This window comes from Microtus oregoni, unplaced genomic scaffold (genome assembly GCF_018167655.1).
Source record: "Microtus oregoni isolate MIOR12 unplaced genomic scaffold, Mior012 000017F_ref0000208, whole genome shotgun sequence".
NCBI lineage: Eukaryota > Metazoa > Chordata > Mammalia > Rodentia > Cricetidae > Microtus > Microtus oregoni.
The window spans coordinates 3,035,821-3,060,732 of NW_024543076.1; the positions used below are offsets into that span (position 1 = coordinate 3,035,821).

Below are 24,912 nucleotides of genomic sequence, written 5' to 3' on the forward strand. Positions count from 1 at the left end.
ACTGCGTACATCATCGAAACCAATCATGTTTCTTGGAAACCCCCACGCATCATTCATGAAACTTCACTCAGGAAACGGCCCCTTCCCCTGCTGTGGAGTGGTCCACTAGGGGTCTGAGAACACAGAGAGGCCTTCCAGGACCGACCCGGTGTTAGGCTATTGATGAAAGGCCTCCCTTGCTTGAGCTCCGCTGGGACAGGGACACCCGTCATTCATCTCTGGGCCTAAGGGATGAATGAACACATGTGCATGCATCCGCTTTGGGCCATTAATTGGCCTCCCCTTGTGTTCGTGTCCAGGCCCTGTGTGTAGCACAAAGTCACACTCATTCTTGCTGTTTAATCACTATCCAGGTGCCTGGGACCTCGCCAGCTGTCCCAGTTCCCTTCCCTATCTGGAGAGTTCACCCCCATCATTTCCCATCATCCTATGGGGTCCCCGTCTGTAGCTGATGCTGAGAAACATAACTAACTGTGCTGGACTGTGGACGTGGGGCAATTTTAAAAAGAGACGGAGCTGATCATCTTCAAAGCCTGGTATGCCGTGTCCGTCTCCCCCCCCCCCCCCCCCCTCAGACTCACTCACACTTTGATGCCTCAGGTTCAGGGCTGGAAAATGAATCCTTAGCTTTAATTCTCGGGGCCATTATGCATACATAATGCCTTCCCTACCATTTAAAAGGAATGTAGATAGTATGTAAATGCGCCTCTGTGGGATTGTATATTCCACCCTGCATTAAGCACACATGAATTTCATAGTGACATCATTCAGCACCCGCTCCCTCGGCGTCTGCATAAAAAGCAGACAAATTCTGTTCTTTATACGCTTGCCACAGCTGGGGCTTCCTGGTCTGAGTCAGGGTTTGGACTTTGGGAATGATGGTTCTGTTTGAAGGACGTTCAGACCACCCTTTCCGACCTCTGAAGCTTGGATTCCTTCCACGATGCTCACCAAGATTCACCCTTGAGCTCTTTCACTGACAGGGCGGGCACCTGCTCTTTCCTGGAGCAGTGATGAGCCCTTAGGAAGTACGGAGTTACCAGAAGGTTGTCCCTGAAAGGCAGCCAACAGTTTATCGCTCTTGTCTCCAGACCCTGCTGTGTGGCATGAACACTGTGTTTTCTTCACAGCATTAAATACACACACACTCTCCCCCCCTCCCCCGCTCTCCTTTTCTCTCAGCAGGACCCACATTCACATGCACATACGACATCACACAGATGTGCATTTTATAATGGCCAGCTCACCAAGCAATACATCATAAACATCTTTGCATTTCCGTGAGCCTACATCTTGCTCATTTTCAGCGTCTACCTCGTCCTCTATTGTCAGATGGGCCACACTTTGCTTAATCATTGCCTGCCTGTGGGCAATGAGATTGTTTCCAATTTTGTGATGCGGTGGCCGACTCTGGGATGAGGTCTTCAAAGGGAGTGATTATTTTCTTAGGTAGTGTCACAGATGGGATTAGGGGGTCAAGAGGTGTGAACAGGTTAAAAGGCCATTCCAGGTAAAGCTGGCAGTCTTTGGGTTGAATGGAATCTTAGTGCTGAGAGCTTTCCCAGCATTCTCCTCTTTACTCCTCGCTGTCTTTCCCTCCCTTCCTTCCCCAAGGCACCTGGTCAGCTCTGTTCTATGTGCCTGACCATATGGTTCTTCTCTGCTCACCACATAAAGCAGCCTCCACAGGGGCTTCTTTCCAGGATATGGACTCCCCCTCCTCACCCCCAGAAAACTGCAAACTGGGCAGGAACTGGACTAAGAAAGGCAAACGGGTGCAGCTCTTGAGATCTGCAGCAGCTGGTCCCGGGTACCAAGAGGCTCTCTCCTTCTCTAGAAGTAAGCCAACAGTACACAAGAGAGCAAACTCAGAGTAGTAGGTGACGGCTCCTGGGCAGACTGGTTGGTAAATTCTTCTGTCCCCTGCCCACACATCAGCATCCAGCAACGGGGCCCCTTTTGCCAGCGATGAGGTGCTTAGAGTCTGCGTGGGAGCCTGTGTGAATAGCCCACATTATGTCTTTCAACATACTTTACCAGCTAGGCCATAGGTGCACTGACCCTTGCATAGGGACCCCACTGCAACATTCTTAGAAGGACAGAATACAAATTATTACATATTGTGCATTGTATATCTAAATACTATGCAAAGTGTAACACTCACGATTGGTCCACACAAACTCCGAAATACATCATTGTATCGAGTCAACGCAAGGCCCCTGTCAACCTGGATGTAACACTAAGAAACACCCATGAGAGCACACAGCTTTTTCTCCTGTGCTTCCACTGATTGGACGAGAGACTGAATCTCAGAGATGACAAAAGGTGAGAAACATGATAGCCGGGCGGTGGTGGCGCACGCCTTTAATCCCAGCACTTGGGAAGCAGAGGCAGGCAGATCTCTGTGAGTTCGAGACCAGCCTGGTCTACAAGAGCTAGTTCCAGGACAGGCTCCAAAAAACCACAGAAAAACCCTGTCTCGAAAAACAAAACAAAACAAACAAACAAACAAAAAAAGGTGAGAAACGTGGAATTCTGTAGGCAAAAAAACAAAACAAAACGCAACAGTCTGTGCGTACATCAGTCTGCCCTTCCGTGTCGGTGGGTGTTTTACAAGAGGGGAGTGGGTTATGTGCTCACCCACGCTTGTACAGGCAGAAACAATTCCTGAAAAACATACCCAAGAACCTGATAGCCAGAGCAGCCTATGGCAGCAGGGCTGAGGAACTGAGATTCGAGCCGTGAAGGAAATCTACCCATCCATTTATAAAATCTGACATCTTAAACTAGAGAGTCCCGTTACCAAACAAAACTGGAAAGAGGACAACATAAAGTGGCGTCCTGGTGGGAGGATCGAGAGTCCTAACATTTAGGGCTGGCGGACAAGTCATTGTTTGAACTGGGTTGGGTCTCCCACTGAGTTCAATCGGAGGTGGCAGAGCTGTTCTGGAGACTTCTGGGCCGCGCGGAGCTGGTCCCGGGCCGAGGGGCGCCCCGCGGTGCAGGCCGGGCCAATCAGCAGGCACGGGGCGGGCGCGGTGGCTTTGCGCGCACCTAGCGCTAAGCGGAACAGAGGCGCTGCTGCCGTCCGTTCGGGCGCCGGCCATGAGGCGTCTGCCGCTGCTGCTCCTGCTGCTGCCGTCACTGACCCGGAGCCTCGGGCTCCGCGACACGGGCAGACGACACCCCGAGTGCGGCCTGTGCCGGCTGGATCGCTGCCCCGAGCCCTCGCCCTGCCCAGCGCCCTGGATCGCCGCGCGAGACGAGTGCGGCTGCTGTGCGCGCTGCCTGGGCTCCGAGGGCGCGAGCTGTGGGGGACGGGTGGGCGCACGCTGTGGTCCCGGCCTGGTATGTGCGAGTCGCGCCACGGAGACGGCGCCCGAGGGCACGGGACTCTGCGTGTGCGCGCAGCGCGGCACGGTGTGTGGCTCCGACGGCCGCTCCTACTCCAGCATCTGCGCGCTACGACTGCGCGCCCGGCACGCACCCCGCGTGCACCCTGGCCACCTGCACAAGGCACGCGATGGCCCCTGCGAGTTCGGTGAGTGGGGTTTGACCCCAAAAGACTCAGGCAAATGGGAAAAGCGGGATCCCAATGCTCTAAGGTGTAGGACAAAGAATTTTTTTACATAGAAGTGGACACCACCTGGGCCCCACTCTCCCCTCCAGGAGCAGTATTTCGCATCTTACTTTCATGTTGGGGAAGAATGGGGCGAAATCTAACACCCTGCCTGCTGCCTTCCACACTTCATGGAGATTCCAGCCCTAGAGCAAGCAGGAGGGTGGATGCTTAAGAACCTGCTATCGCAATTATTTGAAAATGGGATTGGAGTGGGTCCTGGGTCAAGTGGGTTGCTTGAATAGAGAGGAAGGGAAGGTGAACGGTCCCGGACAGCAGGAGTTCCACATGGGATTGAAGAGTCATCAAGACAGAGACCAGGATACTGGGCATCCAGTGAGACCCAGATTAACCAAGGCCCTGGGAGCTTCTGTCAGATGAGTCCTTCGGAAACTTGAGCTCTGAGAAGATAATGGGACCGCAGCGTCTGCCCCAGTCTAGAGTGCAAGTGATGTGAAGTGTCTTGTTTTAAGACACTTAAATGAACAGAAAGCTCTGGGTTGCCAGGGACTTCAAAGCTCAGCATCACACTGCACACCTCCCTGGTGCCCTAACTGATTACTGTCTTGGGTAATTTAAAAAAAAAAAATCAGTGTCCGTGTCCAGGAAAAACTAGCCTGTTTTGCCAGGAGTTTTCAGAGTGTGTCTGACCGATAAGTGTGGTAAGTGTGATGGTTGGCTGGTCCCCAGGATGCTATCATGAAGGCTGTACTTCTTCGGGCTTCTCGAGTTTTCTGGCCTGAGCTAGGAGAAAAGTCTAAACCAAATGCCAAAGTTAGTGCTTTAAGAAAAACACCTGGTGCCCTTTCTCCAGGCCTTAAACAGTGCTTGGTATTGCGTTACTCTCTTCTCCCTCCAAACACTCCATGGAAATGTGCTCAGATCCAGTATTCTGGTGAACTGATGGAGACAGGGCAGGAAGTCCACCATCCGGGGAAACATGACATGTGCTATTCGGTGAGGGCTGCAGCAGGCTGGGTTACACAGAAAAGTCACCATGCCTCTTCCCTAGTCCTTCCTCCATTGGGGGACAGTGCTGACTGGGGGGTGGAGGTACTCCTGGATAGTTCCTGGCTCCCCTAGTGACATTGAGCCTGGTTCATTTCCCTGTCCAGTCACAAGGGCCCCAGGGGAGGCATTGTTATTCCCTCTCTGTTTGGAATGCTTGTACCTGCCCTAGACACCAACACAGTCCCGTCTTCCCTTCCTGGAGTTCTGTCACCGGCTGCAATCTGCCACCTCAGCAGTTGGCTCCCAGGCAGTTCCCTTTGTCTGAGACAGGTAACACTAATGGTACACACAGGACACAGAAAAAATGCTGACCAGGCCCCCCTGCCCAGAGCTTCCCAGTGGTGATGGGCTTGGGTAATTTTTCCCTGGAGGGGCATTCTGTTCTTAGGAGAAAGACCCCTTCAAGGCACATAGTGCAAAGCCGCCTTTACGCAGAGGAGACCCAGAGACCCAAGACGCAGGGAACTAGTCCAAGATGTCCACGAAAGGCTGCCACCTCCCAGGTCCCAACCCCTTGTCCAGCACTCTTTCAGGAGTGGACTTGATAATATTAAGTCAGGCAGATGGTGGTTGCTATGGATACCGGAGTACAGACAGATGGCAGATGGAAAACCCACACCCCTAATTCACTGAAAATTACCAAATGACAAGTAAATGTGCCAGCCCCTCAGCTCTGATCTATGGGCTCCGAGGCCCGCCCTGGGCTCCAGCCTGGAGAATAAAGAGGTCCTCGGAGCCAAAGGGAGCAATTCAGAAGCCAATTTCCAGCACCTCATTAGTGGCAGACTTTGGCACTCCTGGGCTCAGCTGTCCTTTCCACCAGGGTTTGTGTCACCCACGAGATTGACGGACCTGATGGTTGTCTACCTGTCACCTCTGTCTCCACAAGCTCTCAGGGAGGCCTGGGTTCCTGTACAGGGGAGCTGTTTCCTTACTCCCGGCTACACCTCATTCTGGCCTGCCCTCAAGCCATCTTTAATTCAAGAGACACAGCAGGAGCACTTTTAACAAAGCCCCAGGGGACCCCGTTTGAAAGGAAACAGACAGTTTTACTTCAGTATTGGTGACAGTCACTCCTGCTCAGCTCCTCCCAGACGCCGTCAGCACCCAGGTACTTCCACTTTAATGGAGTGAGGGTTCATACATATTGATGAGCCCCTTCCCAGTGGAGACCAGTGATGCCTCCGCTGGACTGTGGTGGCAAACGGTATTTGGGTCTAGATGCTGCCCTTCCCAGAAGCCTTTGCTCAAAACTGCCCACTGCCTAATATTGAGAGCATCCTTTGAGCCCTGTACATTGAAGACCTATGTGTGACTGTTTTATTGTTAGACATTGTTTTTGCATGCATTGCTGTCCTTGATTTTTGCAGTCACTGGAGAGAGCAGGGAGGTCTTAACCTAATCCCTTAACGCAGTGATCCTCAACTTTCCTAATGCTGTGACCTTTTAATACAGTTCCTCAAGTTGTGGTGACTCCCCAACCATAAAATTATTTTCATTGCTACTTCATGGCTGTAATTTTGCTACTGTTATGAATCATAATGTAAATATCTGTGTTGTCCGATGGTCTTAGGTGACCCCTATGAAAGGGTTATTTGACCTCCAACAGGTCTCGACAGACAGGTTGAGAACCACTGCCTTAATAAAAGGGAACATGGAGACGCACCAAAAGGCATTTCTGAGTCAGGGCCCCAGGTCTGTCTGCCTGGCTCTTGGCAGACTGCAGCCCTCCATCTCCAGCCTGTGGGGCTCTGGGCCCCAGCAGCTTCTCCGAGAGAGCTTGAGCCCCAGAATCTCAGAAAATTCACCTTGGTTGGAATTCCTCCTCCATTTACAAGCCCAGGGTACGTGTTACCAGGTAACCAGAGGAGGCGGTGAATGCCACTTTGTGAGAGGGACAAAGGAAGGGGCCTCGTGTTCCAAAGCCTTTCATGAATGCCGAGGGAGGGGATTTGAATCACAGGCTGCAGGCAGTGGGATTAAGCAGGGGCTCCTTCCACATCCAGCCGTGATTATAGGCATAAATTATCAAGCCTGTTTGGCACGTTGATCATTAAATTTTTTGCTTGTGTGTCTCTTAATACGAGCAGATAGGGTCCTGGGGGACGACTCGGGCTATTCTTGCTTTCCATGACACCATTAACTTGAATCTCTGCGGCATGTAGGATGATCTTTCATTTCAGCCACCAAGGACTCATCTAATGGAAGGGGTAGGGCGGCAGATCACCACATGTAGTAATAACAAGGCAGGTCCTTTCATCTGGGCAGACCCACACCGCAGACACAGATGCTGTCATTAGGTTCCCGCATGCCAGGGTGTGGGGCAGTGTTGTCCTCTTCCCGAGCAGACAAGGGTTCGCAACCCGCCTCTCGCTTGGACTCCCAGGTCGCTGAGTCTCTCTGGCACTGTTTTGCCTATCAGAGGTCCTACCTCCTCCGACCACACACAACTGAGCGGCTGTACCTGCTGTAGCCCTGGGATGGATGGAGCTGTGCCACCCTGGATTTCCTGACCACTGCGAGCATGAGAAGGAAGCAAGTACTGAGCCGGGAAGAGTTAGAGAGATGGAACTTACCCTCTTAGAAGCCTGGACTGGCCTGGAGCCACTGGCCTCCCTGAAGAGCCACTTTATTCCAGTCAAAGGTAGACAGGAAGGAAAACGCTGCTCCTTCCGGGATAATGGCAACACTCACATCCCGGAGGTGAGAAGTTATGTCCTGGGCTCTTTGAAGATCGCTGCTGTCCAGCTCCAGCCTGCAGGGTGTTGAATTATTGCAGTTTCCCTGAGCTCTGAAGACCCTCAGGGTTGAGGGTCATAGCCTGTGGTACCACCAGATAGGACCTGTCACCAGAGGTCAGTAGAGGGCTGCAAGCAAAAAGAAAGGTCTGTTCTGGGTAGCATGGGCTACTGTGTCTCTGGGTCCCTCCTTATGACACCGTGTGTAAGGTTGCACTGGGCCCTCAAGTGTTCCTCAACTCGGCCTGTGGAGGGCAGGCAGCAGGTATGTCGTGGCTTAAATATGAAGTTTTCCTGGAAGATTTGTGTATTAAAGCTTTAGTCCCCAGCTGCGGCACTCCTGGGAGTGATGGAGTCTTCGGGAGGCGGGCCTAACTAGAGGAAGTAACTGGGCATCCATGCTTTAGGGGAAATCTTGTCCCAAGAACCATCTCTCTCCCTTCCTCTGCTTCCTGGCGGCCATTCGATGGACAGCTTTCTTCCATTCTACCCTTCCACCATAATGTCTCTGTCTTGCCACAGACCTAATGGGAAGAGTGCCAGGCAGCCACAGCCTGACTCAGGTTCCAAGGAGGATGGGCACCTGTGTCTGTTCCGCAGCAGCCCCACCTGAGACTGAATACTCAGCATAGGCAGAACTTTAAGTGGGTTTCCTTCACTCCTGCCCACCATACCGTCCTTTCTGCCTCTGGGAGTCACTGGCACCTGCTATCACACTTGAGTAGTGTATGGACCAGAGTTGCCCTGCTAGTGTTATGGGCGGTCCCTCGTGGGCATTGCTGGGAGGTGATGTGTGGATAATTGAGACCAAATCATGCCTGAGACTGGCACTTCATGACAGCTGGCAAGGCTGGCCAGTGACTGGCCCTGGAAAACCTGGACCTAAGGAAAGCTAACCATTCCTGGAACTCTCGAGGAGAGTGGCTTACTGCCTAAATGACAGAGTGTGGTCCATGCTGACATTTCACCACCATGAATACCACCAGTGACCATGACAGAATGGCTCTGTCTTGACTCCTGGTCCTGGGGTTCCAGTCCAGAATCCACAGCCCCATTTCTCTCTTAGCCGCTGGCGAGAACAGCACAACACAGCAGGAGTGTGTGGTGGAGCGCACTGCTCCCCTCCCAAGCCAGGAAGCAGAAGAGAGAAGGCGCCAGAACCCTACAGTCCCTTCTGAGATCGTACTTAGGGTGATCTAAAGACCTCTTGCTGGGCTTCACTTCTTGAATGGGCAGCCCCACAACCACCATCACCACCTGATCACACCAACACCTCCGCAACCCACCACCATCCACAGTCACCTCCACACACACCCCACCACCACCACCACCGTAACACTAAGATCTCAGCTTCCAACACATGAGTTTTAGAGGTCACTTATCCACCCATCTGGGGACCTGAGACTTTGGTTCATCATTCAATACCTGTGTGATCAGTCTTCACGAAAGCACTGGTAGCCAGCCCTTCATGAGCTTCCCAATTACACAGAGCACTTCACAGTAGTGCCTCAACCCATGGCTGTGCCCTGTATAGCTGGTGCCTGGATTCTCTCTGGTGAGTTGGCTCTGTATCCTGGCCTTGTCACAGCTTGTGACTTTCCGACTCTACCCTGTAAGCTGTGAGGCCTCCCAGCAAAACACTGCCTGGGACCCCTTGACACGATCTCTTAAGAGCTGCCCTCCTCTTCTAGGATGGAGCCCACCAAGATAACAGTTGTCTCAGTATCAAAGCTAGTATGGAACTGTATGGAATTTGAGCCCCTGTTCCTCCAGGCTCTTCGCCTTTGTAAGCCTGAGCTCCCGGCTGTGAAATGGGAGGTAAAACACCAACCTTCCGGGGCTTATGTGAGGATGCAGTAGAGTCCTCTGGGGGGAAAGGCAAGAAGTTGTCAGCTCTGAGGTGGGGCTTGATCTCCACAACCAAAAAGAGGAATCACACCCCCCACCAAGGAGGTTGGGCTAGCCCTGTGCAGCTCCCCCTTCTGGCATCCGATAGGACTGCGGGATAGGAAGGCGTGAACAGCTGTACTATTACCACAAGTGTTATTGATTGTGCAGAGCTGTTACGGCTAAGAACGCAAATTTAATGCCAGATACATCCAAATTAAAAGAAGATGACTGACAGCAGGGGCCTGAGGAAATCTTACAAGGCCACAGAATTGCTCTGCTTCCAATGGTGACTTCCCAGCCCTCTGCATCAGTCCGACGGGGATCTGCGCACCAGAATGAGTAGTGTGCGGCATGCGAATTTATAGATAAATAAACGCATCGGGAAAGGTCACTTTAACACTGAAAGCGGGTGTGTGTGGGGGGGGGGAGGGAGCGGCTCTTTTGTAAAAGAAATGGTGTTTCCTGCCGTGAAAGCGGTGGCAAAGGCAGCTTTCCCTAGACAGTGCTTCTTAATTGTAGTTATTGAAAGAGAGGGAAGGGGGACTCTCGAGGAGCGCGCAGGAAATGTGATTTACTGGTTTATTCATTTAGGCCTGAAAGGGAGTGATGAAGTCTCATTTAAAATGTATGACTTGACTTGAAGGGAAGTGAGACGCGTTGACGGAGCGTCCCTCTGGAACCTATTGAAGGCCCTGGAATCAGGCGGTGTGGCTGTCCCACGGCCCTTTGGGGACAGGCTTGTGGTTGGAAGCGCCTGTGTGGCTGTGAGGAGGTGCTGGCAGGGAGATGTGAATAAATTAGCCCCTCTTTGTTGTGGCAGATGGGGCTTCTGCCAGGCAGCCCCTGTGGCCGTAGGGCACACTGGAAGTTTGGGGCCTCTCTTCACTGGAGCTCTGGCTGCAATCTTGGCTGTAGGTTTAGACATGGCCTTGGAGAGCAGTCGTGCGGGCAGAGCTGAAAGCGTGGCTGATTGCAAGGGTAGGTGGCCTGGCGTGGGCCACTGTGCCAAGGACTCCAGCGCTGGCATCATCGGTGGTGAGGACAGAGGAAGGAAGCATCTCCTATGAGGGTGAACTTGATCAGAGAACTCTCCGAGGCCTGGCTCTGTAGGCAGTGAGCTCTCCATCCCTAGGGGTGTGCAGATACTCAGGCGCTGGCTTGACAAGGTCTGCCCTCACTGTGTCTGGAGGGGCTATACCAGTCTCCTTTCCTTGTTGGCTTGGTAGTTAAGAGCACTGGCTGGTCTGCCAGAGGACCTCGGTTTGATCCCTAGCACCCACAGGGCAGCCCACGCCATCTGTCCTTTCTTTGGCCTTCCACCCCTGCACCCTTCACTGTGACCAACTTTGTCCCTCTCCCTTTGTTCTCTTATCTAATTGTAGCCACATCCCAGTGGGCACAGGCCCTGCCATTCCGTTTGGTTCGCTGACTCCAGAACGGTGGCATTCCTCTTTCGTGTGCCGTGTTTTCTTCATCTAGTGATCTTTCTGCCACCTCTGTCCCTGGCTCTCGCTTGCATGTCAGGCCACGGCAGTAATTGCTCTCTCCTTCCATGGCTGGTTCACGCCACAGCCCAGGCAAGCAAGGGTCTCCTCAAGTCACTAGAGAAGAGGCAAGAGCTGACAGCCTTCCCATGGCCAGGCCTTGGCCTTGCCAGACTTCATGGCTGGGCTTGCTGTCCGACACGGGTGTGACTAGGTAGAGAGTCCTGGACCCCCGAGGCCAGCTGGGATGCAGCTGGTCAAATATGAACAGAACCCTTGTTTAGGACTTGACTGTGTGGTGAGGCCTGCAGGTAGGAAACCCCCCTGTTGGGGAAGAATAGGGACAATAAGGCCTGAGCACAGAGAAGGTCAGAGCATCAAGGTATCTCAGGATAAGACTTGACGCCAGCCGAAGAGATCCCTGGTATGTTTAAGAAGCTAGGTGTGAAGGGTGAACTAAGGGTCTAACCTGTGTTGCAGGCTCTCAGGTCCTCTTAAAGAAACAAAACCCAAGTCTCTCTTCTCTGAGCTGCCCCCCCCCCTGCCCCAACACAGAGGCAGAAGAGCTTCTCTGCCCTTAGTGACTTGACACCACCCCTAACCCTCAGGGTTCTTAAGCCTTCCCTTGTAAGACCTGAGAAATCCCTATGTGACCCTGAGTGCAGAGTATATAAAGTAAGCAAGCAGAAAAGCATCAAATATTTATGGATAATAAATCATCAAGAAATATACTTTAAAACAGTTCTTTAGTGTATGCGTAATTTTTACCAAATCATTGAAGCTAAGAGCAATGTTGTTCCCTAATGATGGATGTGTTTGTTTATCTTCACGTAAAGAATTAAATCTTAAGCCAGGCGTTGGTGGCGCACGCCTTTAATCCCAGCACTCGGGAGGCAGAGGCAGGCGGATCTCTGTGAGTTCGAGACCAACCAGGTTTACGGAGCTAGTTCCAGGACAGGCTCCAAAGCCACAGAGAAACCCTGTCTCGAAAAACCATAATAAATAAATAAATAAATAAATAATTAAATCTTAGGAGCTGGTGAGATAGCTCGGTGTTAAGAGCTACATAGCCGGTATTAAATAAGCAGATGGTAGCTGAGGTGTTGGGGGAACTCAGGGAGAGGGCATGTTGAGACCCAAACTCTACCACTGACCACCGGACATCTGGACCTTGCTTCCCCCCTTTAGACCGGCTTACAGATCCTAGGCCTAGGGGTTCACTCCCTCCTCGAAGGGCTTCCTGTGGGCCCTCAGAGCCCAGGGTTGGGCTCCTGACCTGCCAGGGTAAAGCATTGTTCCTTTGTCTTCTCGCAGCTCCTGTGGTCCTCATGCCACCTCGAGATGTTCACAATGTCACTGGGGCTCAAGTGTTCCTTTCCTGTGAGGTGAAGGCTGTGCCCACCCCCGTCATCACCTGGAAGAAGGTAATTTTCTCCAAGCATGTCTACACTTGTCTGTGTGCTTGTACCCATGTGTTGTGTTACGTGGGAGAGAAGAAGACCAGAGACAGAAGGAGCCGTGGGTGGTAACGGTTTTTCCTTAGGTGTGTTTATATGTGGGCCGAAGGATTAACAAAGACACTCCAGCCCTGTGCCACCAAGCTGCCACCCTAGAGCTCTCTCCAAAGGAGGGGGTGGCATTCCTTCCCGTGCCGTTTGTTCATTTGGTCGCTTTGGTGCCTAGAAAGCTCTGCTAGCTGGCGAACTCTCAGCTGCTGGGTCCTTAGACAACAGATTGGTAACAGAGACCCAATCCCGTCCTGAACGCTGATGGTTGATTCTGAGAAATTGGCAAAAGTCACAACTTTAGTTGGTCCCTTCCCCCAACAGCCCCGATGAGAGCTGTGAAATTCACAGCTATTCCCACCCTCCTCCACCCTTTGGAAAAGTTGGCAACCTCAATGTCCAGCAGGCAGTGCTGTCCGAAGAGACACTTTTAATCAAGGAAGCCTGAGTTGTTTGCCTAAGAATGACAGGCATTTTGATTTCTGCAATAGAGTCCAGGGAGGTTGCAGGTGGGGTTAGCCTGGCTCAGAATTATTTTCTAAACTGTATATGCTTTCTCTGCCTCATATAGGTTGTGGGATCTCCTGAGGGCACTGAGGAGTTGGAGGAGTTGCCGGGAGACCATGTCAATATAGCTGTCCAGGTGCGTGGGGGCCCTTCTGACCATGAGACCACATCCTGGATTTTGGTGAGTATTTTGGATTATTGGATATTGTTCGGGTGGATGTTCCATCCCAAGCCCCCTCCCCTGGGAGTCGCCTTAGTCTAGACTCCTTCTCCAAGAAAGCCAGCCAAACAATGACCCCTCCCCAGAGATGCTCAAGACCACGCCCACAGGGTATTTAAATTGCCCCACCTGTCCCCGCCCCCAGAGAACAAACGTGATTTTCTGGTTTTCCTTCCCCAGCTCTTCTCTGCGGGGCTCAAAAACCATCTGGGAGCGTTTGTATCCATTAAACCTGGGCCTTCTCTAATTCGGTTTGATTTGGTCTGATTCGAATTATTGCGTCGGCAGAGAAGTTTATCAGGGTGCAGAAACTCTTCAGATATTATCAGCAAACGGCCCTCTGTCTTCCCATGACACGCTACACTTTTAAAACTGTTCCCTACTCTTTCCTTTTGGCTTTGCTGGGGATTGAACCCAGGACCTCACTTCAAATTCTTATTTTGAAGGCTGATGAGATGGCTTGGGGGGGTATAGGTGCTTGACCTGAGTCCAAACCCCAGGACCCACATGGAGGATGGAGAGACCTGACTTCTGCAAGCTGTCCTCTGATCTCCATACACGTGTTTCTAGATAATGCACATACACAAATAAATAAGTGTCATTTTTAAACATTTAAAATGTTATTTTGAGACAAGGTCTCACTGTGTTGCCCAGGCTGACCACAAATTCTTGAACCCATTGCTCCAGCCCACACAGTAACTGGTGTGTGCCACCAGATCCACCTTGCCCCTGTCTATGTCCCACTGGAGTAGGCGGGGCAGGTTAGATAGCGCCCAAGAGTGTAAGTATCTTAGTTAGGGTCTTTAGTGTGAAGAGACACCTAGACCAAGGCAACTCTTATCAATGAAACAATTTAATTGGGGTGGCTCACTTAGAGTTCAGAGGTTCAGTCCATTATCATCATGGGGGGGGGGGGATCATGGCAGCGTGTAGACTGACCTGGTGCTAGAGAAAAGCTGAGAATTCTCCATCTTGCAGGCAACAGGAGGCCGACTGAGACACTGGGTGGTATCCTAAGCATTGGAAACCTCAAAGCCCTCCCCCACAGTGACACGCTTCCTCCAGCAAGGCCATGACCCACTCCAACAAAGCCACACCTCCTAATAGTGCCACTCCCTGTGAGCTTATGGGGGGCAGTTGCATTCCAACCACCACAATAAATGACCTGTTGCAGTGGCCCCCTAAAATGTCCCAGTGCCCAGCTGTGAATGGGCAGTCCCGTGTGGCAAGGGGGCGGGGCTTTAAGGCTTTAAGATGAGATTGCCCAGGGGGATTCGCAGGTAAGTCACATGCATTAGGGTCTTAAAAAACTTAATGGATTAGCGAGGCCAGTCTAGTCTAAAGGTGAGTCTATATGAGGGAGAAGGAGGCAGAAGTATGACAGGCTGAGAGGTGCTCCCACTGTTACTGAACTGACGGTGGAGGAGGGTGCCATAACTGTGCTGGTGTCCCCTGGAAGCTGGCCAAGGCAAGAAAACACACTGTTCCCTCAAGGTTTAGGGATGCTGAACATACCCAGATGTGAGTATGCTGGACCCACACTGAAGGTGATAAATTTATGTTGTATCAAGCTGCTAAACTTGGGACTGTTTGTTACAGCAACTATGAGAAACTAATGCACCTGCCTAAGGCCACAGGTAGAGAGGGAACCGGAGCCCCTGCAGGGCATTGTTAACCAGGCTCAGAACATTTTTTGCTAAAATAAGGGAATGCCATTTATTTGAAAAATCACACCAACGGGAGCTAAGGTTGAGGCTGGACAGTCACTGTTGCTTTCTTAGCCTTAGCTTCTTGTGACCTAACAGCCTCTGGCATACCTGTGAGTCTCCTATAAAATGAGATCAATAACACCTACCCTTCTCCCCTGTGTTGTGTGACAAAACTTTTCCTGGAGAAATTCTACACACACACACACCCCACACACACCTACACACCCCAGATAGGGATTCCCATAACAGACTAAAGTACAGATACCATCAAAGTCCAATTTGGTGAATAGTGAACCAATGAGTTTTATTAGGGTTACTAGTAGGAACTGACGCAAAAACAGCTGCACCACCAAGCCCACCCTCACAGACCTGGGAACCTGGTCACACTGCACAGCCTGCAGGCAGCTCAGGAGGATGTAAAGTGTCCTTTCCAGGTGCCTCAGTTGGTCTAAACCTCTTCCAGGCAGCCCAGTGGGTTTCTGCTTCTTCCAGGCAGCTGGTCTGGTCTGAGGGCCTTTGCAGCTCAGCTTCTTTCCATCTGAGGGGGACTTTCCTCTTTCATTGCCTACTCTGGCATGGAGGAGCCTAGTGAATCTAGTCGGTTTCAGGGACTTCCTGATGTTCTTGTCTACCTTCCTGTTTAAGGAGTTTCCCTGTGGGCGGAATGTTTCAGTCCCCGAGGAAACTGATACATGACACCCTCATTGATACTGTGTATCTGACTGCCTGTACCATGTGATGGTTTGTGGTGGGTAGGGCTGTTGCTACAGGAGAAGCCAAAAGAGACGGGAGTGGGTGTGTACGTGGTGGTGAACTCCAGCAAGCTCTCAGGGGATATCTGCCCGCTTCCACCAGTTCTGGGTGAGGGACTTGGAACACAGCTTCCAATCAAGCATTCTCTCTTTTTTTATGTGTGGAAAAAGTTGAGAACAAGGTCTCTTGATGGTTTCTTGTAAAGGCTGCCCCATAAAGAACCGTTGGCAATCTTCTTTGGTGGGTAGATGTTTGTCCTTAAGATTTATGCATTTTTCGCTCAAAGTCAGCCCTTGTCACCTTTAGTGAAAGGCCAGGCAGCTTACAATAAAGGCTGAGAATACAGAGAAGCCACTAAAACTAAGAGCCACAGCAAGGAGCAGGCCCTTCAGGAGGGTCCCTAAGGAGGCAGAGTCCAATTCTGAAAAGCAACAATCGAGCAGCCCTGTCATTGTGAACTGTGTGCAGGCTGGGGCGTGACTCAGTTGAGGGGGGCTTGCTTAGCACGCAGGAGGCCCGGCAGTAGTTTGCCAGTGCCGTGGAAATCCCGTGTGGTAGCACAGGCTTCTCATTCTGGCACACTGGAAGTGAAAACCGGAAGATCAGGAGTTCAGGATCCTCCTCAGCCACACAGTGAGTGTGAGAGGCTTGCTTGAAGAGAAAGAGCGCTGAATAAGGCTTGAGTGTGATGTGGGCCACGTGCAGTCGTATAAACCTGTCTGTTGTATTCCTAGATCAACCCTCTGAGGAAGGAAGATGAGGGAGTCTACCACTGTCACGCGACCAACGCTATTGGCAAGGCCCAGTCCCACGGCACCGTGACAGTCCTCGATCTGAGCAGATACAAAAGCCTCCACTCCCCAGTTCCAGCTGACTTCCTGTGAGGAACACGGTACACAGCCCTCGTCATTTCTGTCCCCCTCCCAGTAGCGTGAGAGACACGACTTCTGCTCCACTGATTTCTCAATGAAAACCAGGTTGGAGCAGCAGCCTCAGGGCGGGTCATGTCCATCCTTATGGCAGACAGATGAGCAGGAGCCCAATACGTAGTCACATTCGAGTTTCTGCAAGTTTCTGCTCCAAAGTGATGTCATATTTGCGGATGGATCATTGGCCATGGCAAGTCACACAGCTGTGCTAGGTGGATGAAGTGGGACACACACACACGCACACTCACACACTCACACCCTCACACATACCACTCACCAGAGCCAAAGGGCAGCCTGATCCTCTCACAGGTAGGGGAGTTGCCGTCATGAACAGATAACACTGTCAAGACTGACCAGCAAGGTCTAATACTGTGGAGACCACAAGAGGGCATTGGGTCCCCTGGAACTGAAGTTACAGATGGTTGTAAACTGCCATGTGGGTGCTGGGACCTGAATCCAGGTCTCCTGCAAGAGCAGCCAGTGCTCATAGCTGCCGAGCCATCTGGGATGGACATTCTTAAAAGCAGAATTTTGCTGTGGTTCTAACCCCTTGCTCCTTTTGACTGCTTTCGCTGGACTGCCTTCTGTCAGTTCTGTGTGTGTGTGGAGAAATGACAACCATCACCACCATCCAGGGAGTGCCATGGGCATGAGACAAGAGAGTCTTTACACTGGGGAGATTGAAGGAAAGATGTCACTGAGGAAGTGGCGCTGGGGTTGAAGGACAGGTATCTGTAGGCCATCGGAGGTCCTAGGAACAGAGAGAGAAAAACATGGAAGTGTAAAACCACAGGACTTCTGCAAGGCTGGGAAATCAGATCTTACAAGTTGTATTCCTAGTACTCAAGTTTCCTATTACGCATGATACACACGAGAATATGTGTTGTTTTATATTGTTTATAATAACGTGGTTTATATCCACGTCTTGAGCTCCCTCTACAGCAGGCAGGCACTATTGGCCAGCTCTTGGTTGTATGTCTCCTGGAATGAAATGCTTCCAACCACTGTACAGCCATCTCGGGGCTTCTTGGGGCTTGAGACGTCCTTGCCTATAAGCTGGAGTCTGCTTCCCTGGAATATCTGACCTTTGGTCTTAAATATTCTCACTGCTCCAGGACTGCCCCGCACCCCATCAGCCCTGGCTGCATCCCTCAGTGAGAAGGGCTTTGGACCCCAGCATCATGTCCTCCACCTTGCATGTAACACACAGATCATTACAACAGAGCAAGCTTCTGCCTCTAATGTGCCCCCCCCCCTTCCTTCCCAGGCTTCTGGAGACACCGGTCACAGCACCATGGCGACATCAAGGAGTGGATCATTTTGCTCTGTGAAAATCCGGGGAGTTGCCTGTCGATGACTGCTTTTTGTATGTTTTTTAAGAAAGGAACGCACACTAGATTCTTACGCAGATGTAGTTTTTAGCAGGGCAGACCCTGGGGAGACACATGCATGTAGCATTTTTATATTTTGGGGATGAATTGTTCTAGAACAGTTCTTTTTTTTAACTCTTTCTGCCCCAGGATGGGTCGCACACTGTGTGTTTGTAATTCTAAAGGGCTCAAAACAACGCATGTGCTGACTGACTCGTGACTTGGTATCTGTGACTGTCATGACGGGAAGGGGGTCCCTTGCCCTGTCCGAGGTGACTGGGGTGGGTGTTTTCCCTCCTCTGGGTTGTGGTTTCCACCTGTGACCACAGCTTTGGCCTGAATGCTCCTTGAGCTCCCTGTGGCCCCACCCTCCTCGAGTGATACGGCCCTAGGGAGTAGGGCCCGGGCATTCTTTTCAAAGTCGTCACTTCATTCCTGGCATGGACCACTCGGGTGGCTCTTCCCCTTCTCCCCGTTGTGAGGATTTAGCTGTAGGTAGGACCCTCTGCCAGACTCAGGAGCTGCTTGAGCAAGCTGCACACTTGTTAAACCAGTATTCTCCCAGCAGACCGACAGCAGACACCTGACTTCTGCTTGGCACACTGAAGAAAGGAAACTGGGTGGCATCTGTAGGTGGCGGGGTCACACTGTAGTACGGTGCATTTGTCCTCACCCAGGCAGAAGCCCCACTTAAGGAGGAAAAGAAAAAAGAATATCTGCTCTCTGGTCTGAAGGTTCTAGGGGACTTTTGTCTCTCTCTCTCTCTCTCTCTCCTCTCTCTCTCTCTCTTTTTAAATTTATTTTTCTGATACCGGGTTTCACTGTAGCCCTGGCTGTCCTGGAACTCACTCTGTAGACCAGGCTGGCCTTGAACTCATAGAAATACCCTTGCCTCTGCCTCCCAAGTGTGGAATTAAAGACATGCACCCAGCTGCCTGCGGATTCTTACCACCAGGGTTGGGGGTCCCTCGCTGTAGACAGGCCTGACTGTTCACAAGATGCTGTCCCATGCATGGGCCCAGCCATGGCAGAAAGAGAGAGGATTTCTGCCTCCCTGCAGCAGCCAGGCTCAGAGAGCAGGTGCTTTGCCAGAGGTAACAGCGTTTGAGTGGGGGCGGAACTCAACCACTTCCCTGGCTCAGTTTTCCTAGAATGACCTTGAAGCAGGGAGGGGAGGAGAGACACAGCCTCACCTGCTGGGCCCAAAGCTCTTACCCGCTTGGCTTCCGGCTTCCACTTGCTCACACTCTTGCTGCTCAAGGCTAGCCCTAAGTTTTGGAGTTCTTTTTAGAACTGGGTTGCTGCCTTCAATCTTAGCAGATCCGAGTTTGAAATGCTGAGATGTTGTCACCTTCGTGTCCCACCCACACAGAGGGGGACAGGTTGGAGACTCTGAAAACAGGGTGTCCATGTGCATATTCACTGTGTGACCCTGGGCAAGTCCAGGTCCTTTGTGGGCTCTGTGTCCTCAAGTGGGTATGTGGGAACCCTTGTTCTGTGTAAAGTCCAAAAGGACGCTGGAAGTTGCTGTCAGGGGATGGGACAGCCAGGGGATCTGCTTGTGTCTACACCCGAGTTGGCCCCTCCTGCCCCTCTCAGCTCCCCCATTACGGTTATCTCCACGCCTGAGAGCCTGCTCTTAATGTCCTGTGAACTGAGTGGGTTGGAGATAACATCAGAAGGATGTCACCATGGAGACACCTGTGGCGTGCAGAGAAGGTGATACATACTTTGCTTACATGATGGTGGTAATTGCAGCATGGAGAACATGCAGAATCACTTGGTCACTCAGATCTGCATTGGATGCAGCTCCTGGTGAGGGTCAGGAGCTTTTGGGGCTGGGTTATGTTATGTGTCACACCTGAGTGACATAGATAAACAGTGTATGCTACGCTGTCTGAAACATTCACCAATGTCTAAAAAAGTGAATCAACATGGTAGTTCAGCCCAGTGGCTTTTCACTCTGGGAGGTCCAAGGGCCTTTCAGAGAGCCAGAACACATGCCATGACCGTCACCATTGGAAGCACCGTTACCTACACACCCAACCCTGTTTGTATAGATGTCGTGATGCTGCAACCTGCGCACCCTGGCAATAAATGTCTGTAGGGGTGGACTCATTGCTCTCTCCACCCTGGAAATGCTGCTTCAGATGCTGGATCTAGACCCACCCATCCATCTTTCTCATCCTGCATGCATCTTGCCCCAGTTTTTAAAAATATTTATTTATTTGTTTATTATGTATACAATATTCTGTCTGTGTGTATGCCTGAAGGCCAGAAGAGGGCACCAGACCCCATTACAGATGGTTGTGAGCCACCATGTGGTTGCTGGGAATTGAACTCAGGACCTTTGGAAGAGCAGGCAATGCTCTTAACCTCTGAGCCATCTCTCCAGCCCTTGCTTCAGTTTTTCTGCTTACATTAGCTACTTCCACCTGACCCTCCTCACCTCTCCCACCTGGGCTATGGCTGCCCCTTGCCTGGTACCCATTTTCAGTTTTTACTTTGTTTTGCTGTTGTTTAGAGACAAGGTCTCACTGTGTAGTTTAGGTTGGCCTGGAACTCCATATGTAGACCAAGCTGACCTCAACTGACATAGATCTGCTGCTTTTGCCTCCTAAGTGCGGAGATTAAGGTGTGTGCCCTATCAAGCCTAGCCCCCTACTTGCAGAGCTTGTTTGTTTGTTTGTTTAGCTTTATTTTGAGTGTGTATGAGTATTTTGCTTGCATATGAATCTGAGCACTGCCTGCATGCAGTACTCACAGTGACCAGAAGAGGGCATCAGTTCCTCTGAAATTGGAGTTACATGGTTGTGAGCCACCATGTGGATGCTTGAAAATAAACCCAGGTCCTTTGTAAGAGCAAATGTTTTCAACTGCTGCTCCACCTCTCCAGCCCCCTACTTGTAGTTTTTAACCAGCCTTAACCATCCACTGTTAACCAGTTAACCACCCACTATTCCCAGCCTGGTCCTTCTGAGTCTCCTGGACTTGCATCTTCATGCATTTTAGTGCATGGAATTTAGTGATTTCTTCACTCACCACTCTGAACTCTCACCTCTCATAGACAGAGTGAGGAAGGGGGTCAGGTCCCAGACGGTGCAAGTCGCTAGGTGGGAGAATAGAGTGTGTGCCAGGTGCCAGCCAGCTGTGGCGTGAGAGCTTTCTGAAGGCTGAGCCATCTGCTGCCCCAAAGAAATTTAGAAAGAGATAACATCCCCATAATTTTAATGATAGCATTTTAAACTTGTTTATTATTATTGATGCTTAGTATGCCTAATCTCTAACTTCAGTTTATCATAGACATGTATAGGGAGATTAATGTGTTTGCTGTACAAGTGTGTGGTCCTGCGTTTGATCCATCCACAGAAACCACATGAAAAAGCTGGCCGTGGTGGTGCAAGCCCTGCAGTCCCAGAACTGGGGAGGTAGAGATGGATCGATCCCTGGGGCTCGCTGTCTAGACAGCTAAGACTAAGCGGCAGGCTGCAAGCCAACAGAAACCCTGTCTAAAAGAATAAGGTCAGTTCTGAAGAATAACATCTGAGGTTACACTTCCACATTCATGTGTGCACCTGCACGCTGGGTACCTGTATACTTGCATGCTTATTCACCTGCACAAACATGTACACACATACCGATGAAACACAGTCTGAAAAGGTGTCCTTGTGGAGTCTTGGGGTGTATTCTCCACAGAGAAGGGGGCACCGCAGTGATTCTATAGCCTATATTCAACTCCAAAGGTGTTCACTTTTTATCCTAAACCACCAAAGGGCTGGGCTTTAGTACAATGGATAGTTTTGCAACAGGCTTTGCAATGAAATTAATTCCTATCTTTAGAAAATTCCACCCTCCTGTCCCCCAAGATTGAGGATGTAGGCCAGACAATCAGAGTCACCCAGGAGGGAATGGTCTCTTCTGATAACTATTCTTATTCTCAGCCTTCACGAGGGCCTCATGAACGTTAAATCAGAGAGTGGGTATTATGTGATATTTTAATTAATTAAGGAAAACCACATTGCTCTGGTGTCTGTGAATGAATTCAGGATACAGAGCCCAGCACCATGCTTGCCACAGTAGCTCAGTGAGGCCCGCTCCTCTCCCCTGGAGTGTGGATACCATTATAGATCAGGGCTGTCTGTGAGCTCTGACATGGTGTCCTCCTGGCCGAGAAGTGCCTGGTTCCCACAGGCAGAGAATTCTCACAGTGCCGATCACTGACTGACTGTAAAGTTCCTGGGAGGATGTGTCAGGCTAGACACAGCACCATTTGACAGAAGAGAGACATATGTGCATGTTCACTGGGGTCCTGGAACCAGTGCCCTGAGGTTAGCAAGGGATGGCTGTATCGTGTATCTTTTGCTTCTGGCCTCCCTCCTCCATCAGTTAGGAAGCCGACTATTTCTGTCCAGTTTCCTGCTGCAGCCCCAGCACCTAGCACAATTCCCAGCCCACAGAGAAACACTTAATCAAAGGTGCTGAGTGAGGGAATAGACAAACGGATCCCCTTTCCCTTGCTCCTAAGCATGCTCCTCCAGCAAGGGTCCCTGTTTGCCTCCCCTCCCTCCCACCCCCACAGGTTCTCATATACTCTAGCACAGCCTCAAACTTGATATGTGTCCCAAGGTGACTGTGAACTTATGGTGCTCCTGATTCCACTTCTAGAGTGCTTGGATTACAAGTGTGTGCCACCATGCCTGATTATATGTAGTACTGGGGACCAAACCCAGTGTTTTGTGCGTGCTAAACAAATACTCTATTAGCTGAGCTATTGCCCCCAGCTCAAGGCTCCCTTCTGCAGCAGCTTGCAATCCCTGCCCACACACACTGGTTACCCCCAAACAAAAGGGGTACCTTTGACTCCCCTCTGGCACCATCTGTCATCTTACTCTGCTTCCTGGCTGGTCGGGATCCCCCTCGTACTACACCCTGCTCAAGCTAGTGCTATGGTGGCAAAGCAACAGTGTCCTACACAATCTGTCCCAGGTCCATTGTCCACATAGAAATAGAGTGACCTTTAGACGCTGAATCTGAGCGGGTCCCTTTAAGACTGCCAGGGCTTCCTTAGGGTACAGGCAGAGTGCTCCAACCCCTGACTACCTCCCCCCCCCCACAGCCTCCCTATTCCTGTGGGAACAGTTTACCTGTCTCTGTGCTACTTACAAGCTCTGGCCTTCCCTCTCCCAGAAAGGCCTGCCCCTTCCCAGTGGTCTTGCCACCTCCCTCACCAGGATCTTGTGTCCCGCTCATGCTGGGCCTTGCCCTGGGCTGAGCCAAGTGCAGCAGGCGGAGGAGAGAATTCCCAGATCGTGTTAACCCTGCCTAGCTGCTTAGCAAATGACTGGGGGCATCCCTGGGAGGGGTGCTCTGTATGAGCCGGTGGCTTGTGGGTACATCTTCCAAATGGGACCCCTGAGAGTAGAGGGGAGCTCTGAATGAGCCGGTGCTTTGTGGTGTATCTCCCTGAGAACACGTGAGGAAAGACGGGAGCTCCGGATGAGCCAGTGCCTTGTGGGTACATCTTCCAGGGGACCCCTGAGGGCAGATGGGAGCTCCGGATGAGGATGAGTCGGGGCTGACATCTTGGCCCCTGCACTCCCACTTGCCCCTGTCCTTGTCACCCTGTCACCCCGGTCTGTAATTGTCTTACTTGCAGACTGAGCTCCTAGCAGGCTGTCTTGTCTGATTCACTTTCTCCTAATGGTCCCAAAAGGACTTTTTTTTTCCTCTTTCAGATCAATGAAGGATCTGAGCAAACTAGTGGAAGTGGGGACCACCAGAGGTCAGCCTTGTACCCACAATGATGCCAGCCCACATGGAAGTGCCTTGGAGGCACGGGGCTGATCAGGGCAGGTGTGACTGGGGCACTGTTGTGGATTGGGGCACACAGACTTGAGCTTAGAGATTTGATTACATGGGCTCCTAAGTACACCCCTTTGTCTGGCCCCTAGAGCATGCTCATGGAAAACTGACCCAAATAAGTGCTTTACTAAGCCTCCCAGAGCCAGAGTGATGGCTCCAAGGTTAGGAGCACTGGCTGCTCTTCCAGAGAACCTGAGTTCAGTTTTAGCACCCATGTCAGGCAACTTACAAGCCTCCTGTAACTCCTACTCCAGGGCGGTATTTGATGCCCTTTTCTGGCTTCTGCAGGCACCCATATACACAGGTACACACAAAGACAGGCACCCATACACACAGGTACACACACAGACAGGCACCCATACACACCGATACCCATACATACAGGTACCCATACACATAGGTACACACACAGACAGGCACCATGCACACAGGTACACATACAGGTACCCATGCACACAGGTAAACACACATACAGGCACCTATGCACACAGGTACATATGCAGACAGGCACCATACACACAGATACACACATGGATGGCTTTCAGAGTACAGTATCTACCACAGCTCAACCTTGCAGGCCATGTGCCGGACTGAAGGTTGAGGCCCAAGGAAACCCCCATTCCTTGTCTGAGAGGACACAGTCTATCCTGTAGGGGACACATGACAGTGGGGTGTGAAGTGGCCCGTCACACTGTGTCCACATTTCTTCAGGAAGTAACAGTGCTCACCCTGCTCTCGTCTTTCTCTCTTTTCCATTTAATCTGAGTGCCCAGGCCCTGGGATGATAGCAGCTACGTTTAGGGTGAGGTTTTTCCAGTTTAACTTCTCTGGGAGGCTGAGCTGAGTCACCCAAGCATACAGTGAAGATAAACCATCATAATCAGAAACCCTCACTACAGTGTGATGGGGTTACAGTATGGCTGTAGAGGTGGCTGCAAGGGCCTCTTAAGAGAAATTCATGGAGGATACTGAGCCAAGGCCATGTCAGCCTTAGAGAAGTCTCAAAGGAAGGAAGACGTGAGACCCAAACAAACCTACAACCCTCAAGAAGCCATTTCAGACCAAACCCAAGTCCTGGCCAACATTACAACAGCGAAGGAAGGTGAAGATACAGTTCCGCTGGTAGAGACTGTTTAGCATGCACAAAGCCCTGAATTTGATCCACAGCACCTTGTAACACTGATTGTGGTGGTACACACCTGTAATCCCAGCACTCAGGAGGTAGAAGAAGGAATACCAAAAGTTCAAGGGCATCCTTGTCTACACAGCAAGCTCTGAAAATCAAAATCATTTTGATGGAGAGTTGTTGAAAAGA

At 51.1% G+C, this 24,912-nt stretch overlaps 1 protein-coding gene across 1 annotated transcript; it reads left to right on the forward strand.

Annotated features, from left to right (window-relative positions):
* The first annotated feature begins 3,089 nt into the window (after nt 1–3,089).
* Igfbpl1 (insulin like growth factor binding protein like 1) lies at nt 3,090–18,076 on the forward strand. The gene is made up of 5 exons (XM_041667841.1): nt 3,090–3,541; nt 12,057–12,166; nt 12,819–12,935; nt 16,171–16,328; nt 17,633–18,076. Exons 1-4 carry the CDS (start codon nt 3,106–3,108, stop codon nt 16,318–16,320), a joined length of 813 nt encoding a protein of 270 aa, XP_041523775.1. The 5' UTR covers nt 3,090–3,105; the 3' UTR covers nt 16,321–16,328; nt 17,633–18,076.
* The last annotated feature ends 6,836 nt before the right edge of the window (nt 18,077–24,912 follow it).